The following is a 17,905-nucleotide window of genomic DNA, read 5'->3' as shown; positions in this document are numbered from 1 at the left end:
TATACCTTTGGCTATTCAAAAATAGCAGATTTACAAGCTGTAGTGCAGAGTGCCGTAGATCTGCTATTTTTTTTAAATCTTGAAAATGTGTGCAAATCTTTGAATATACATTTTAAAAGGTAGCATTTGTAACTCAAATCTTTGCTTCTGGGGGATCCCTGGAACAACATATTTTGAGGTGGGGGGTCTGCTGCCAAATACATATCTTTTTTTTTTCCAGAAAACTGTTAGGATTTTAGAAGGCATTTGTAGAATCCCTTAGAAGCAACAGTTACAAATGTTAGCTTTAAAAAAATATATATATATTCAAAAATGTGCAAACATTTTCGACATTTTTCAAACAACAGCAGATCTACAAGCTCATAGCGTGGCACTCGGTGTGAGCTTCTATATCTGCTATTTTTGAATAGCCAAAGAAATCTAAAAAAATGACACACAGATGCGTTCCCGGTCTTAATGGGTTAAAGTCGACGTCCCTTTGCTTCTCTTCTCATCCACACAGATACAACGCTGTGCTGGAGGCCTGCTGTCTCGTCCCTGATCTGGCAGAGCTGCCGTACGGAGACATGACTGAGGTACCCTGAGCCTAATCTGCATGTCAGCGGGGTTGATGTTGTTGTTGTTGTTGTTGTTGTTGTTGCTTTTTTTGTGGAGCAAACACTTTGCTGCACAGTATGCGGTTAGCTGTGCTGTTAGTTAGTACAGCTTACATTCAAGTTTTACAATGAAAACAAAAAACAAGGCAAAAAGATGATGAGTATACAGGAGGTTCAGGCGTGCGAGAATTTTAGAATCGTCAGCTGAGCTGCTAAAAGTGAGCTGAGCATCGTTTCTTCCTTCCAGTGGTGTAAAGTAACTAAGTACGTTTACTCAAGCACTGCAACTTATGTGCAATTATGAGGTATTTGTACTTTACTTGAGTATTTCCAATTTCCAATACTTTTACTTCTACTCCACTACATCTCAGAGGCAAATATTCCACTTTTTACTCAACTAAAATGTTTTGAAAACTTTAGTTACTTTGTAGGTTTTGATAATTATTCCAAAACATACATTACCCTACTTCAGCCCTGTATACATTTTGGCCTTTTGAAAATAGCTGATCTACAAGCTCACAATGCGTCACATCGCGACGCATTGTGAGCCTGTAGATCTGCTATTTTCAAAAGATTTTTATACATTTGAAAACTTGAAATGGGACATTCTGCATAATGAGTACTTTTACTTTTGGTGCTTTAAGTACATTTTGATGCCAATACTATTGTACTTTTACTTGTACATTTAAGTACATTTTGAATTCCGGACTTTTACTTGTAGCAGAGTATTTCCACATTGCAGTATCGATACTTGTACTTAAGTAACAAATGTGAGTACTTTTTCCACCAACTGCTTCCTTCTCTAATACCTTACCAGATCGGGGAGAGAGGTGCCAACCTGAGTGGCGGGCAGCGCCAGCGGGTGAGCCTGGCGCGCGCCCTGTACAGCGAGCGGCCCATCCTGCTCCTGGACGACCCCCTCAGCGCCGTGGACGCCCATGTGGGCTCCCACCTCTTCCACAACGTCATCCGCGGAGCCGCCAAGGGCAGAACCGTGCTGTTTGTAACACACCAGCTACAGGTGAGGAGATGATCCTCTGAAGTCATTCATTAACCACTTAAAAGCCCTATATAATTAGTCCTACAACCAATAGCTGATCTACAAGTTTTTATTGTTTTTATTTTTTTACAAAAATATGCCCAAAATAGGGATGCCAGGGTTAACTAGCCTGGTTCCAGACAAATCTGCCATTGCAAAAAAAAAATGCCCTCGGCAGATTAGGTCTGACCCCTCTCAATAGAGATTGGATTTCTCTCCCTCCGAAGTTGTGAGGGACCAATCAGGGCCCAGTATGCAAATGTGGGGCGAGTTTATCACCAGAGGCATTTTTTGAATTTGCCCCTTGGAAATGCAGGTTCCACACCGATATTCCAGACTAATATCTACACAGTGACATTAGTCAGGCCATGCCAGGCTCAGGGTTAAACACTATAACCCCTATATACTTCTGTACTTGGTGCCCTCCTTCATTTGGCATGTTCGTTAAACATGCCATTTTCTATTTTTATTTTTTATTTTGACAAATGTTGGGCACTGAAACATTTAGTTTGAGGTTTGGCACTACTGTAATAGATTTTGCATAAAGAATCCCAAGTGTCTTCATGCATGTTTCCTCGTACATACGGCACACACGCGTGTTGCAGATCAGACGGGAGTTCTGTGTGTACCAGGCAATTATTGTACTCGACTAAAATTATTTGAAAACTTTAGTTACTAGTTACTTTGCAAATATACATGATTACATTATAAAACATACATTAACCACTTTAGCCCTATTTTATAGGTAGGCTATTTGAAAATAGCAGATCTGCAAGCTTGAGATCTGCTATTTTCAAACATTTTAGTACTTTTGCTTTTGGTACTTTAAGAATATTTTGATGCCAATACTTTTGTACTTTTACTTAAGTAACGTTTTGAACACACGCCTTTTACTTGTATCAGAGTATTTTTTTTCTACTACTGGTGGAAACGCTCACACTCAAATATGATAAGTGGGTTTCGTGAACGAGACCCATTGTATATTTTCTTTCTCTTGCGTTACATGAGCAAGATGAACAAAGTATTATAAATATGTTGACGTCATACAGTTAGCTCATTCAGCCTCTTCTTCTACCCCCCCTTTTATTCCACAGTATCTCTCGGAGTGCGATGACGTAATCCTGATGAAGGACGGGCAGATCGCCGAGCATGGCACCCATGCCCAGCTAATGGGCAAGGAGCGTGACTATGCCACCCTATTCAACAGCATGCAACAGGAGGTAAGGCCAGAGAGGGGGCACAACCAGGCACCAAGCCAGCTCTTTGTGAATTAGCTTGCCAATCCCCCCCCACCCCCCAAACCACCCCCCTTTCACAATAACATTGTACATTACAATGCTGAATAATTCATAAGCCCCCGCAGAGGCGAGGCCGATGGCTGGGAAATGTTAACCCATTAAAGACCGGGGAACGCATCTGTGTGTCATTTTTTTCTTTCAATGTTTTTTTTGGCTATTCAAAAATAGCAGATATACAAGCTATACAAGCTATGATCTGCTTTTTTTTTATCATGAATTTCTTTGCAAATCTTTGAATATGTATATTTTTAAAGCGAACATTTTAACTAAAATCTTTGCTTCTGGGGATTCTAAATCTCTTCTAAATCCTAACAGTTTTTTCATGTCAAGGACCCCCAAAATGATATGTATTTGGCCGCGGACACCCATCTCAAAATATGTTGTTCCAGGGACCCCCCAGAAGCAAAGATTTGAGTTAAAAATATTCGCTTTAAGATAAAAATAGCAGATTTACAAGCTCGTAATAATGGTTAAAGTGGTGGCACAGATGCGATCCCGGTCTGAATGGGTTAATGCATACGAGGCCTTTCATTATTTATGCGTGCATTGATTTACCGGTGTACCCGCTAAAGACCCTGTCACCGATATCTCTGTTCCAATGACTTAGTGGCCATTGTTAACGCGGGGGCCATGATTTGTGTTGGGGTGTGGGTCCCCCCCTGTTTTGTGACGCTGGCTCAGTTCCATCCCTCCTCCTCCTCCCCCTTCAGAACCTGGTGAGAATGAACCTGAAGAACAAGCAGCAAAAGACAGAACGGGCAGCAGAGAGCAATCTGGCCACGGTTGCCACGGTCACAGGACCACAGGTGGAGAACAAGAAAGGAGGTGAGAGCCAACCCTGTGCCAACCCACCCACACCCTGCTGTGCACCATGTTTCTCCTTCACGGTGGTGAAGATTCTCTCTCTCTCTCGCTCCCTCTCCCTCCCTCTCGCTCAATTTTTCAATTCAATTAAAGGGGCTTTATTGGCACGTGTTTAGTATTCTGTATTCTGTGCAATCAGTGGTGGAAAGTAACTAATTACATTTACTCAACTACTGTACTTACGTAACATTTCGAGGTAGTTTTACTTTACTGCAGTACCTCCAATTTTCAATATATATATATATATATACTTCTACTCCACTACATCTCAGAGGCAAATATTGTACCTTTACTCCACTATAATTATTTGAAAACTTAAGTTACTAGTTACTGAAGAGTTTGATTATTATTACAAAACATACATTAACAACTTCAGCTCTTTATATACTTCGGCTATTTGAAAATTGCCGATCTACAAGCTCACAACGCGTCACATCGAGATGCGTTGTGAGCTTGTAGATCTGCTATTTTCAAAAGGGTTCTAAACATTTGGAAAACTTGTGAAATGGGACATTCTAATGAGTACTTTTACTTTTAGTATATTTTGATGCCAACACTTTTGTACTTTTACTCAAGTAAATTTTGAATACCAGACTTTTACTTATACCAGAGTATTTCTACATTGTGGTATTAATACTTTTACTTAAGTAAAAATGTGAGTACTTCTTCCAACACTGACAAAGATACAGCCTTACTAGAATAAAAAAGAAATGTGTAACAGAGCGGTGTAACATTCCTTTCTTCTTTCCTTACCTCCTTCCTTGATTCCTTCCTGTCTCGTGGTCTATCGTTGCCTTCATGTAGAACAACTGATGAAGGCGGAGGAGAAAGGCAGTGGCGCCGTGGCCTGGTCCGTGTACGCCGCCTACATCAAGGCGGCCGGAGGCCCCGGGGCCTTCGTCGTCAACGTCTTCTTCTTCCTCGCCACCACCGGAAGCATCGCCTTCAGCAACTGGTGGCTCAGCCACTGGATCAAGCAGGGCAGCGGAGTGAGTCAGGCTGCTTACACCCAATGCTCTGCCCAAAGGGCACACCAATGGGATATAGTCAAAAAGTGATAATAGCAATAGCAAAGCTTGTTGATCAGCTATTTTCTCTTTTTTTTAAATGTGTTGTTTTAGTAAAGGTAGGGTAAGTGATTTACTTTTGTTAAAGTGTTAAATAGCTGTATATTCTGATAGTAATCATTGCTATAGAGTGTTTGCTCAGTAAACGGAGTCTCCCATGTCTCTCCAACTCTTTATTAAACAGAAAATGCATTTTCAGTGCTCTCTCCTGATTGGCTTAAATGTTGTCACCTACCTGAAAATGTACATTCTGTTTACTAAAGAGCTGGAGAGACCCCTGTGACCGAACATACGCTCTGTAGCAATGATTGCTATCAGAATATAGCACTTTAACCTTTTAACAAAAAAAAATATATATATATCACTTACCCTACCTTTAAGTAGACACAATTTTGGGATGACAGGTTAAAAGTGATTGAAATATTTTCTTTTTTTAAATTTCTTTTTTTGGGATATAGAATTCTGTTTTGGGATATGAGTGCGCACAAATTACTGGTAGAGTAATTTAAAAGAATATTCATGATAGTTGTATACAGTATATATTGTAATGATAATATAAGCGTTATTTGTGTAGAACCTTTCAAGAACAGTGTCACAAAGTGCTTGACAGAAGAATCCACACAAACACAGAGATAATAATGCGTGGTTGTCACAGAATCCCGAGGCACACCTTTGGCTTGTGTCACCGCTCAACAACAACAACTGTTTGGGAACCACCGCCCGTCCGGGGTTACAATACTTTTTATTCTGTAAATTGGGTCCCACAAGAAAAATAACCACCATGCGCCAGTGAGTCTGTGGCTATACCGCCTGAGCATTAATCTGAACATTGCGTGATTAAAAAAAAGTAACGCCTGCCACAGTAAACCTAATTAACCCGTTAAGACCGGGAACGCTTCTGTGCAACCACTTTAACCATTATTTTATACTTTGGCTATTTTTTTTAAATCGTGAAAATGTGTGCAAATCATTGAATATATCTTTTTTAAGCGAACATTTTTTACTCAAATCTTTGCTTCTGGGGGTCCCTGGAACAACATACTTTGAGATGGGGGTCCGCGGCCAAATACATATCATTATGGGGGTCCTTGACATGAAAGAAATTGAGAACTACTGATTATAGCAACAAAAGCGTTTTTAAAAAAAAAACTGTTAGGATTTAGAAGACATTTGTAGAATCCCCCAGAAGCAAAGATTTGAGTTACAAATGTTCGCTTTAAAAAATATATATTCTCAAAGATTTGCACAAATTTTCACGATTTTTCAAAAAGCACTCGGTGCCGCGCAATGAGCTTGTATATCTGCTATTTTTGAATAGCCCAAAGAAATAAAAAAAAATGGCACACAGATGCGTTCCCGGTCTTGATGGGTTAAAAAACAAACGCGAGGCAGCAGAGAGTCTGTCAAATGTGCTCGGAATAGCAAACCCCTCGACTGACTGCTTTTTTTCCCTGCTATGGCTTTCTCTACCTCATTAGAGACAAGAAATCTTATTTGGGAAAGTAGTGTATTGTTTGTTTAGTTTTTGGTTTCTCCATCTGCACCCCCAGAACACATCATTAATCTTGGTGAATGAAACGGCGGCGGAGAGCAACAGCATGCGGCTGAACCCTCACATCCAGTACTATTCCTGTGTCTACGTCTCATCCATGGGCGCCGCTCTGATCTTCAAGACCATAAGAGGGCTGGTGTTCGTCAAGGTAAGAGGCCGGCGCTGCTCCACCCCGAAAACACAGGCCTGTCCCTATCTCTGTCCCTGTCTTGTCCTCTGTCAGCTTCGCACTTTGTCCTCTTAACCCATTAAGACCTGAGGCTGATTAACTAATTTTCTGCCAATCACGCATATATGCGTTCTATTGAATCCATCACTTTTTGTTTTTTTTACTTTTTTTTTTAAATTTGACCCAAAGACCAAGGAGATATGATTTTTCGAAGATCTAGACTCCCATCCACTTCCTTGTTAACTTAAAACTTAAAAATTCTGTATCTCGGCTTCTGAGTACTTTTTTAATTTCAATGAAAAATCTCTGGCAGACAACTGCAAAAACAATTCAGGCAGGTTAAGTGTTAAAAAAATTAAACCTAACGGTTTAAAATATATATATATATTCAAAGATTTGCACACATTTTCACGATTTTACAAAAATAGCAGATCTACAAGCTCGTAGCGCGGCACTCGGTGCCGCGCTACGAGCTTGTAGATCTGCTATTTTTGAATAGCCAAAGAAATCTAAAAATGACACAGATGCGTTCCCGGTCTTAATGGGTTAACCCGTTAAGGCCTGAGTACCCGTATTCTACAGAATGCCTTCTAAATCAGTAGTTCTCAAACTTTTTTTGTGCCACAAGGACCCCATAAAATCATACATGGGAAACTGGTGGCCCGGGGGCCATATGCGGCCCCCACCTTCACTTAATGCGGCCCACAGGTTAATATGGGAATACTGATTTATTATTGATTTCAGCTGTTACAATTCCAAAACATGCAAACATGACCCGCTTTAATTCAGTCTATATTAGTAGCTTAATGACCAGTATTAAAATTATATTGTATTTTTTATTATTATTACATTATTTGTATTTAAGTTCATAAAGTTAAAGTTAATAGTGGCCCACTCCATCATCAAAGTTGCATCACCCCTGCCCAAAATGATATGTATTTGGCCGGCGGACTTCTCCATCTGAAAAAGTGTTGTGCCAGGGACCTCCAGAAGAGAAGATTTGTGTTACAAAATTGACGCGCTTTTTAAAACCAAAAAAAGTATGTTGCTATATATATATATATATATATATATATATATATATATATATATATATATATATATATATATATATATATATATATATATATATATATATATAAATAAAACATTTACACAGATGCTTTCCCGGTTTTAATGGCTTAATAAGCCATGGCTCCACTGATGGACTCTGGCCCTTTTGTAGGGAAAAAGAGGAACAAGTTGATGTTGCTGTTGTTGTAAAGCCTTGCAGCGCTGCTTCCTAATTGTCTGCTCTGTCATTTGTTCAGGTTCTGACAGTTTCAGTGTTATAATTGAAAGTGCCTGTGGGCCAAGTCCATTTATCTTTCCCACTGCCCTGACTCACAGCTTGAGAGGGACACTGTGTGTGTTTTATGTGTGCGTTAGTGTGTGTGCGTGTGCGTGTGAGTGTGAGTGACCGACCACGTCACTGTGCCTGTAGTCTGGGAGGGTTAGCGTCGGAGCTTGGACAGCAGGGGCGCGGCCACTGCGTTGTGATTCAAATCAACAGCCAATGAAGAAAAGGGGGCGGGATCCACATGCAGTGGGTGATGCATCTAAATAGGATCGACGGGAAGCAATTTCCCCTTGAGAAATTTCGGCCGCCATTGTTGTGTACTGCTGTTTGCCTCTCGTCGGACTTTTTAGACGAGTTGCACAGCTCTCAGACCGGTAAGAGGCGTGTCCGCTCAGATTCAGAGCGTGACGTACATCCCGCCCACAAATACCAGGGCTGTGGCCCAGAAGTTCCTCGCCAGAGCTGGCGAAAACTTCTGGGAACTCAGATTACTGTGCCTGTGTGTGCACGTTTATGAATGCATGTCGCTGCCAGTGGTGTAAAGTAACAAAGTACATTTACTCAAGTACTGTACTTAAGTACACTTTTGAGGAATTTCTACTTTACTGGAGTATTTCCAATTCTCAGTACTTTTACTTCTACTCCACTACATCTCAGAGGCAAATATTGTACTTTTACTCCACTGCAATTATTTGAAATCTCTAGTTACTTGTAGTTACTTTGTAGATTTTGATTATTATTACAAAACATACATTCAGCCCTATATACATTTCGACCATTTGAAAATCGCGACGCATTGTGAGCTTGTAGATCGGCAATTTTCAAAAGATGTATACATTTGAAAACTTGAAATGGGACATTCTGCATAATGAGTACTTTTACTTTTGGTACTTTAAGTACATTTTGATGCCACTACTTTTATTGAAGTATTTCTATATTGCAGTATTGATACTTTTACTCAAGTAAGAAATGTGAGTACTTTTTCCACCACTGTGTGTGTGACTGTGCGTGCGCGCGAGTGACCGACCACGTCACTGTGCCTGAGTGTGTGTGTTTGTGAATGCATGTCCCTGCCCCCCCTTTGGGTGCACGTCCCCCTTTCCCCAGCTAACCCTTTGTGACAGCGCATTACAGAGGTTAGCTCCCGATGTTATAGTGTGCCACTTGAAGTAGCTAATTTTTCCAAAGACGGCTCAACGTTTTTCCCACCCCTGGCTGTGATGAGATCTTTGGGCGGTGTTGAATATTCCATTAACCCATTCAGACCGGGAACGCATCTGTGTCATTTTAAGATTTCTTTAGGCTATTCAAAAATAGCAGATCTACAAGCTCATAGCACGGCACTCGGAGCTTGTAGATCTGCTATTTCTTTGGAAAAAATCGTGAAAATTTTGAAGCGAACATTTGTAACTCAAATCTTTGCTTCTGGGGATTCTACAAATGTCTTCTAAATCCTAACAGTTTTACAAAAAAAAACGTATGTTGCTGTAAGTGGTTCTCAAACTTATTCATGTCAAGGACCACCCAAAATGATATGTATTTGGCCACGGACGCCCCCATCTGAAAATGCTTTGTTTTGTATTATTCAACATTATTCAAAGTTTTCCAAACATTTTCGAGATAAAATTAAATGAAAATCCAAAATAGCAGATGTACAAGCTCGCAGCACCGCACGAAGTGACGCGCTGTGAGCTTGTATATCTGCTATTTTTGAAGTTTTCTAAAATAGCAGATATACAAGCTCATAGCGCGGCACCAAGTGCTATTTTTGAATAGCCAGAAGGTTAAAAAAGTGGTTACACACAGATGCGTTCCCGGTCTTAATGGGTTAATAGAGTTAATGTGTTCGCTCCTGCCAAAAGTGATTTCTATCCAATTGGCGAAGCTGTCTGTCGCGCATTAGCTTTATGACCTTTACGCGTCAGCCTGCCTGAAACTCATTACGGATGAAGATTTGACAGTTTGCCTGACACAAGAGAAACATTCTTCATTTACATGTAACTTTAGCAAGATGGGAACTATTCATAGTGAGAAAATGTGTCCATTGTGTGAGATCAATGTAATATTATGTATTGCTTGTAAGTCATATCTATTCAAAAGTAACATATCGTTGTTGTCGGGCAGAAACCTTCATATTCTAACTTTTTGTGTTTGTTTGGTAAATGAATACCCTACTTGATCATACTGCAGCGTCATACTCATACAAATCCAATCAAAGTAGAAGATCTAGTACAAGCTTCGCGCTGCGTTTTGAGCTTGTCGATCTGCTGCTTTTGCTATTGAATGAATGAATCGATTAATTTGAATCCTGAAAAGTTACGATTTTGGACATATGAGGTTTGCACCCGACAGAGACAATATTTGTGTCCATTGAAAGTAAAGTGGAGAGACTGTGTCTCCCTGTTGAGAGACATTTGTTATAATGTACAACACTTAACAAGGAAGAAGGAAGAGTGCTAGGAGTGAAGGGTATATGCATGTGGTCCCTGACCATGTTGCAATATGTTTTTTTCTTCTTGTTCCATGGAACGGTGCATACAGTATTATCGACCTGGTGACCTATGATGACATGTCAATGTTGTCCGTTTCTGGGAAGTCCACAGAAAGGGAGTTAGAATGTCAAGAAGGGGAAGTGTACCGGATTGCCTGATGGAGTGAGTCATCATTATTAGGAAATGTGGCCATATATTATGCACTTATACATAATATATACATGCACTTATATTATAAGTGCATGTGTCTGTGTAGTCCATGGACCTCTGGTTGAGAAACAGTGGGATGTATCATGGGATGCATGCATACAGTAGCAAGTGTTAGCAAAGTACTCGTCTTAGCTCATATCCCCACCCAACACAACAGTGGTCCCCAGGTTGATTCTTAGTCGGGGTGGTGGTCCCTTGTTCACAATCAGTTGAAAACCCCTGCCATAGGGGAATCTTAGATCGTGTCCAAGGGCCCAGGAGGTGTCAGAAAGAATTTATCTTAATGCAAGCGGATGGGTTTTTGACAAACTTTAGACTAGATTGTCTTACCTTAATAAAAATTGTCATAAATACTATATGCTTCCAGTCGCTAGTTTAAAGTCTCCTTTCAATCATCATGATATGCGTTTTTGGTAAATTATGGTCCCATTTATTTTAAAATTGACAATAAAGTAGGTTATGCTCTAGGAGGGGCGGGATGATTTGATTGACAAGCTACACAACCAATAGCATTCATTCCCCGCCCCCCGCTCTTGATTGACAAGCTACCCAACCAATAATGGTCTGGTGGCATTCTGCACGATATGACGCGATATATTGAAAGGTGGCGGATTTGAAATTGCTGAACAATCGGCTTCACGTTGTCCATTCTTTTTCTACAGTCTATGATCGTGCCATGTAAGTGTGGTGACATTGCACAGTAAAAGTCTTGTTGTTCTTGTTGACAGTGCACGGTGAAGGCTGCCTCGGTGCTCCATGACAAGCTGTTCCGGAAGCTCCTCCTCAGCCCCATGCATTTCTTCGACACGACGCCGCTGGGCCGCATTCTGACCCGCTTCTCCAGAGACATGGATGAAGGTGAGTAGGGCCTGGTTCCTATGGCCTACTGCTATACTCCCCAGAGAGTTCTTCTCAGTCAGCCAGTGAAGTCTGCATAGAAGGAGTCGTGTTGTAGCACACACACAGGCATGGTGTGATTTTCAGTGGTGGAAAGTAACTAAGTACTGTACTCAAGTACTCTACTTAAGTACAATTTTGAGGTATCTGTACTTTACTTGAGTATTTCCAATTTCCAATACTTTTACTTCTACTCAACTACATCTCAGAGGCAAATATTGTACTTTTACTCCACTACAATTATTTTAAAACTTTAGTTACTAGTTACTTTGTAGATTTTGATTATTATCACACAACATACGTTAACCACTTCAGCCCTGTATACATTTCGGCCATTTGAAAATAGCCGCTCTACAACATGATGTGACGTCCTCTCTCTCCCACAGTGGACGTGCGTCTGATCATGCAGGCTGAGATGCTCCTCCAGAACCTGCTCCAGGTCTTCTTCTGCATTGGCATGCTGGGCATCGTCTTCCCTTGGTTCCTGATCTCCATCGTGCCCCTGGGAGCCTTCCTCTGCGTCGCCAACCGTGTCGCCAGGTCAGTGTTTTTACTTTTAAGTAAAAGTATCAATGCTGCAATGTAGAAACAATAGTGATATTCTAAATGGACCTGAGTAAAAGTATAAAAGTATTGGCATCAAAATATACTTAAAAGTACCAAAATTAAAAGTACTCATTATGCAGAATGTCCCATTTCACAAGTTTTCAAATGTCTAAAATGTATGGAAAATATTTTCAAAATAGCAGATCTACAAGGCGCTGTAGCGACCAAACTGTGGAACGATCTTCCACCCCATTGGAGTGCACAGCACTTAGGTTCAACACTGTTGTTTTAAATGTGCTCTATAATTAAAGTGGATTAGATTGTATTGCTTTCATCTGGAATGAGCAGCCTAGTGACAGTTTAACATTTCATTCATTTAAAAACATTTTTGTGCACAATCATAGAATATTAATGCGTATTGCTTCTGTTTTTGTGAATAATTGGTTGTCATTATTTTGAGCCGTGTGGTAATTGCTAATACCACTGATGTACAAGCCAGCTGTATCAAAGGTGAAGAAAAATAAACTGGTTAAGTCAGTGGAACAGTAAACAGTGAAGGCAACATGGCAAGAAATGACACAGATGCACCGCAGTGTAACAGGTTAATCATGCGTATGAGTGCAAGTTGAGACGATATTCTTTCCAAGAATATCTTAACCTTTCCAAAAGGTAATGATTGATGACACACACACACACACACACACACACACGCACACGCACACGCACACGCACACGCACACGCACACACACACACGCGCACACACACACGCGCACACACACACACACGCGCACACACCCCTGGCATCAATCACCCTCATGTCAATCATCTTGACAAAGGAGGATCAAATATCATGCAGAGTCGCGAGGGCCTCTTGCATTTGAATAAGTCATGTTTGTTATGTTCCACCAAAGTGGATTTTCTGGTAAAATCACCTGCTCCTTAAAAAGCGTCTTTAGTCGACTCAAACGCTGAAGTTAAACCTGCCCGGGGCATAAACAGTGGAACACGGCCTCAGAGCGGAAGAGGAGAGGAAGACTCATGTTCTCTCTCCTCCTCCTCCTCTACTTTTATGAGAAAACGGGGATGATTCATGATGGGAGGATTGTTGGTCTCATTGCATCATCCATCCTATCCGTTGTGTCTAAAAGTAGAAAGCCACCACACCTTTTGTCAATAAGCTCCCCCCCTCCCTCTCCCTCTCTCTCTCTGTCTCTCTCTTTGTCTCTCTGTCACCTCTCTCACTTCCCTGTGGACACTGGAGGTCTGGTGGCCTCTCTCTCTCTCTCTCTGGCTATGCCCAGCGTATCGTGTGTCTGTGGGGTGACGGTGCTCATAAGCCCGTAATATCACACATAAATCAGACGGTGCATGTGCTGCGGCGGAGGGAGGGCAGAGAAAATGGCCAGTGCTCTGCTCTCTGCTCTCTCTGCTCTGCTGCCAGGAAATGGCAGTTCTGTCCTCAACAGAATTACCTCCTGTCCCCTGCCTGCTCTCTCCCTGTCATCATTGTCCACTGGGCTGGCACACACAACCACAAACCATCATTGGAGTTAACCCATACAGACCGGGGAAATGAATCTGTGTAATATTTTTGCTATTCAAAAATAGCTATCTACAAGCTCAAGAATAGCAGCATCTACAAGCTCATAGCGCGGCACCGAGTGCCGCGCTATGAGCTTGTAGATGCTGCTATTCTTGAAAGATCGTCGTGAAAGTTTGTGCAAATCTTTGAATATATGTATTTACATTTGTAACTCAAAGCTTTGCTTCTGGGGGGATTCTACAAGTGTCTTCTAAACTGTTTTCTTAAAAATGTATGTTGCTGTAATATCGGTGGTGCTCAAACTTTTTCATGTCAAGGACCACCCAAAATGATACGTCTTTGGCTGCGGACCCCCATCTGAAAATATTTAATTCCAGGGACCCCCATGAAGCAAAGATTTGAGTTACAAATGTGTTCCCTTTAAAAAATTACGATAGAAATTCACGATTTAAAAAAAACATAGCAGATCTACAAGCTTGAATATCTCCTATTTTTGAATAGCCAAATAAATCTTAAAATGACACACAGATGCGTTCCCCGGTCTTAATGGGTTAATGCCTTTTCCATGGCCCTCATTCCTCTGCGGTGCCGTGTGCACTTCAAGCTAGAATGTCTGAACTCTCCCCAGAAAAGTAGAGATTGTGTAGTAGGAGGGAAGTAGTAATAGTTCATGTAACGTTTTTTTTTTGTTGCTTTTGGTAAAAAATGAAATTGCTCCTAAAAAGGGACAGAATTCTTGGGTGTCCTGATAGCCAAGTTGTTAGGGCGTGTACCACATGGGCGCAAAATGTCCCTGGTTCAGGTTGCCGGGCGGACTGACCATTTGCTGTGTGTCATTCCCCTACTCTCTCTCGCTCGCCGCATTTCCTGTCTCTCTCCACTGCCTCTTAAAAAAAACTGAATTAAGAAATTGCATTTCTGACTAAATGTATAAAACGTATAGACATTGTTATGGTATGTAATGAAAACTGCTTTTTAAAAGCTAAGAAGGCCATTTACCGGTAACCCATTCAAACCGGGAAAGCATCTGTGTCGGTTTAGATTTTAGCGTTGGCTATTCAAAAATAGCTGATATACAAGCTCACAGCGCGTCACTTAGTTTTTTTTCTATTTTTTTTTTTTTTTTTTTTTTTACATTTTTGAAAAATCTTGAAAGGCATTTGTTGAATCAGCCTCAGGTCTTAATGGGTTAAACAACTTGTAACAGCTTTAAAAAAGCTGTTATCACATTTTTATCACACTTTTTTCATGGTTCAGAAACATCAAGCATTAGCAGCATGTGTTGACAGTGCAGGTATAGGAAACAACAGAACACACGTACACAAGTATGACTGACGTGAAGAATAAGACGTCTTGACAGCCGTGCACGCTCGCTCGCATCTTTTAGCTCAACGCACCACATCCTGTGTGTGTCTTCTTGTCTCCCGCTTTAACAGGATTCTGATACGAGAGCTGAAGCGCCTGGAGAACATCAGCCAATCACCCTTCACCTCGCACATCACCAGCAGCCTGCAGGGACTCTCCACCATCCATGCCTATGGAAGAGGAGATGACTTCCTCCAGAGGTCAGCACAACAAACCATTTATAGAGACACCTTCACCCTACAGATAAACTGTTATCTATCTGTCCCCTATTTTGTTGTCACAGAGACATAGTGAGATAGTGCGTTAACCTCTTAAACCCTATAGACCAGGGGTCTTCAACAGGGGGTCCTCAGGGTTACTACAGGGGGTCCGCCAAATCTTTGTGCGATATGTTTTTTTTTTACCTTAACCACTTGAACCCTAGCATCCATTTTCTGAGGAGAACTTTAGCCAAAAATAGCCGATCTACAGGCTCACAACGCCTCGCGTGAGCCTGTAGATCGGCTATTTTTGGCAAAGAGGTATAGGTGTAGAGGGAAAAAATAGCAGACCACGTAAACACAGGTTGAATATGAACACAATTTTATACAATATAGAGGGGGTCCCTGCTTCATCTCTCTCTCAGCTAGGGGGTCCTTGGGCTGAAAACGTTGAAGACCCCTGCTATAGACTTTGTTGACCAAGGGTCCCCCAGGGGTCTATACACTTGGTCCCCTTGTTTTTTTCAAATATAACTAAACCAGTCCATACCCGGGGATGTGCTCTCTCTCTCTCTCCCACAACCATGAGAAGTTGATGTTTAAGCTGTTTGAGCTAAGCTGTATGTGTGCCACGATGACAGATGATCCCATAGGCCGAACTCGGAATCTACTGTGTTTACACAAAAAACGCCAATAAACGGCTTACATTTTGTGAAAGTGAAACACTGGCGTCGTGGTTGTGTGCATATGCTAATGGTCAATGCCTGTGTGCAAGTTCAAATCTATTGCTCAAGCCACTGAGGAGAACCATGCGGAACAGACAGGTTTTGATGACAGAGGTTTCCTTATTATATAGTAGGATAGTAGAGTATATAATAGGATAGGATATCTTTTTATTACCTATCCTACCTTATCTCTGACAGAATCACTGGGCTCGTTTTAGTCTATGGGATTTTGAATTGGAGAAACGCTTGCGATTAATCATTTAATCGTTATGTTTTTTTAAATATATCGATGAACCGATTAATCACTTAAGCCCTATACATCGTCACACAACGTTGTCGTGTAATTTCTTTATTTTTCCCCCTTTTTTTGCCTATAGTGACATGCCTAAAATAAGGATCGATTATTGTGTTAAATTATCGATTATCTATTACTTTTTATAATCGATTAAGTGGATTGGTTTGATGAACTTTTTGCATCCCTATATGAGAGTGCTGTAATCTTTCCGTCCAGGTACCAGGAATTGTTGGACACCAACCAGGCGTCCCACTACCTCTTCAGCTGTGCTATGCGTTGGCTCGCCGTCCGCCTGGACATCATCAGCATCACTCTCATCACGGCCGTGGCTCTTCTCATCGTCTTCATGCACCACCAGATCACACCGGCCTACGCAGGCCTGGCCATTTCATACGCTGTGCAGGTACGCACAACAAACTACACCGTCACTGTCAGGTGGAAACGTTGTATGTCGAAAATTTTAACCTTTTTATTATTATCTTTTTTTCCCTACTTTGGGGCTGCTGCGCAAGAAAAAAAGGACGCTCTACTTCCAAATTCCGCATATTTTCGCCGTTTTTTTTCTCACACCGTTTGGCGAAGCCCCCAAGGTTGGTACCCTGTGCTGCGCTGCTTTTATCCGCCAGATTGGGACGTTCACGGCATATTTTGCACCATCACGGTACATTCATCATCGGTGACGAGTGCCTCTAACAGCCGCTGCTGGCTGCGTGCACGGAGCGAGGCAATGCGAGGCGATGCGAGACACTCACACAATCACGTGCAGCAGGCGTCCTCTCCCCCTGCGCCTAATGGCTGTACATGGGGGGCGACGCGTGCTTTAGCGTGATTGTGTGAGTGTGGCTTCAGGAAGTAAATTCCTAGCCTCGATCTCCAGGCTTTTATTTTTTAGTTTTGCTAAAAAATAAAAGCTTGGAAATTCCTGTCCCAGCTGTTGGTACGCAAAAGCGCCTTGCGTCGTCTGATGTGCCGCGCATTATTTATTTTGGGTGCGCATGCGCACCTGTGCACCAGTTATGTGCACCCCTGATAATACAACCACCCCAATTGTATAAGTTATATTGTATTAACATAATCTACCATACAGATTGGACAAAATTACATTTTAGTCATTAGAAAAAGTTACATAGTGCCGCTTTAAATAGTGAAAATATTTTGCTATTTTTTTCACTACTTTTGTGCGACACTCTTGTATGATGAAATAACATAAAAAAGTTATATAAATATTGGGGATACACGGTTTCTGCCTGACAGCAGCGACATGCTGTAGTTATTATTTAGTCACAAGCTCTTTGTTAATACTTTTCATTGGTTAAATATTTAGACAGACGTACGCACTTTCAACCCGGCGTCCCTATTTTGGGCTCGTCATTATAGGTGAAAATGTTCAAAACGTTTCAGGAATGTTTTGAACAAAAATAGTCACGTCAGAATGCAAGGCGTTGTGAGCTTGTAGATTGCCTATTTTTTTGCGTGACATTGTCAAGTCAAGTCACCTTTATTTGCATAGCACGCTTAAAAACAACAGGAGTATCCAAAGTGCTTTCCAGTGAAGCAAAGACAACAGCAAGGACACATGTTCAGAGAGAGCTCAGAACATAATGAGACACAAATAGCCAAAAAATACTAAAAAACAGAGAACACGAAGTATAACCCATTAAGACCGGGAACGCATGTGTCATTTTCAGATTTCTTTGGCTGTTTTCT

At 41.4% G+C, this 17,905-nt stretch overlaps 1 protein-coding gene across 1 annotated transcript in view; it reads left to right on the top strand.

Annotated features, from left to right (window-relative positions):
• LOC311033728 (ATP-binding cassette sub-family C member 5) overlaps positions 1-17,905 on the top strand; it is a 65,033-nt gene that overhangs the window by 34,059 nt on the left and 13,069 nt on the right. Inside the window, exons 13-22 of the mRNA XM_084041340.1 lie at positions 503-575; positions 1,414-1,617; positions 2,730-2,855; positions 3,644-3,758; positions 4,602-4,786; positions 6,415-6,564; positions 11,355-11,484; positions 11,910-12,063; positions 15,050-15,178; positions 16,415-16,601. Of these exons, the coding sequence (XP_083897466.1) occupies positions 503-575; positions 1,414-1,617; positions 2,730-2,855; positions 3,644-3,758; positions 4,602-4,786; positions 6,415-6,564; positions 11,355-11,484; positions 11,910-12,063; positions 15,050-15,178; positions 16,415-16,601 (1,453 nt within the window). The remainder of the gene's footprint in view (positions 1-502; positions 576-1,413; positions 1,618-2,729; positions 2,856-3,643; positions 3,759-4,601; positions 4,787-6,414; positions 6,565-11,354; positions 11,485-11,909; positions 12,064-15,049; positions 15,179-16,414; positions 16,602-17,905) is intronic.

This window comes from Gymnoscopelus microlampas (assembly GCF_963454915.1).
Source record: "Gymnoscopelus microlampas genome assembly, chromosome: 18".
NCBI lineage: Eukaryota > Metazoa > Chordata > Actinopteri > Myctophiformes > Myctophidae > Gymnoscopelus > Gymnoscopelus microlampas.
The sequence above is the reverse complement of the archived record's forward strand: the minus strand, read 5'-3'. Positions and strand labels throughout refer to the sequence as shown.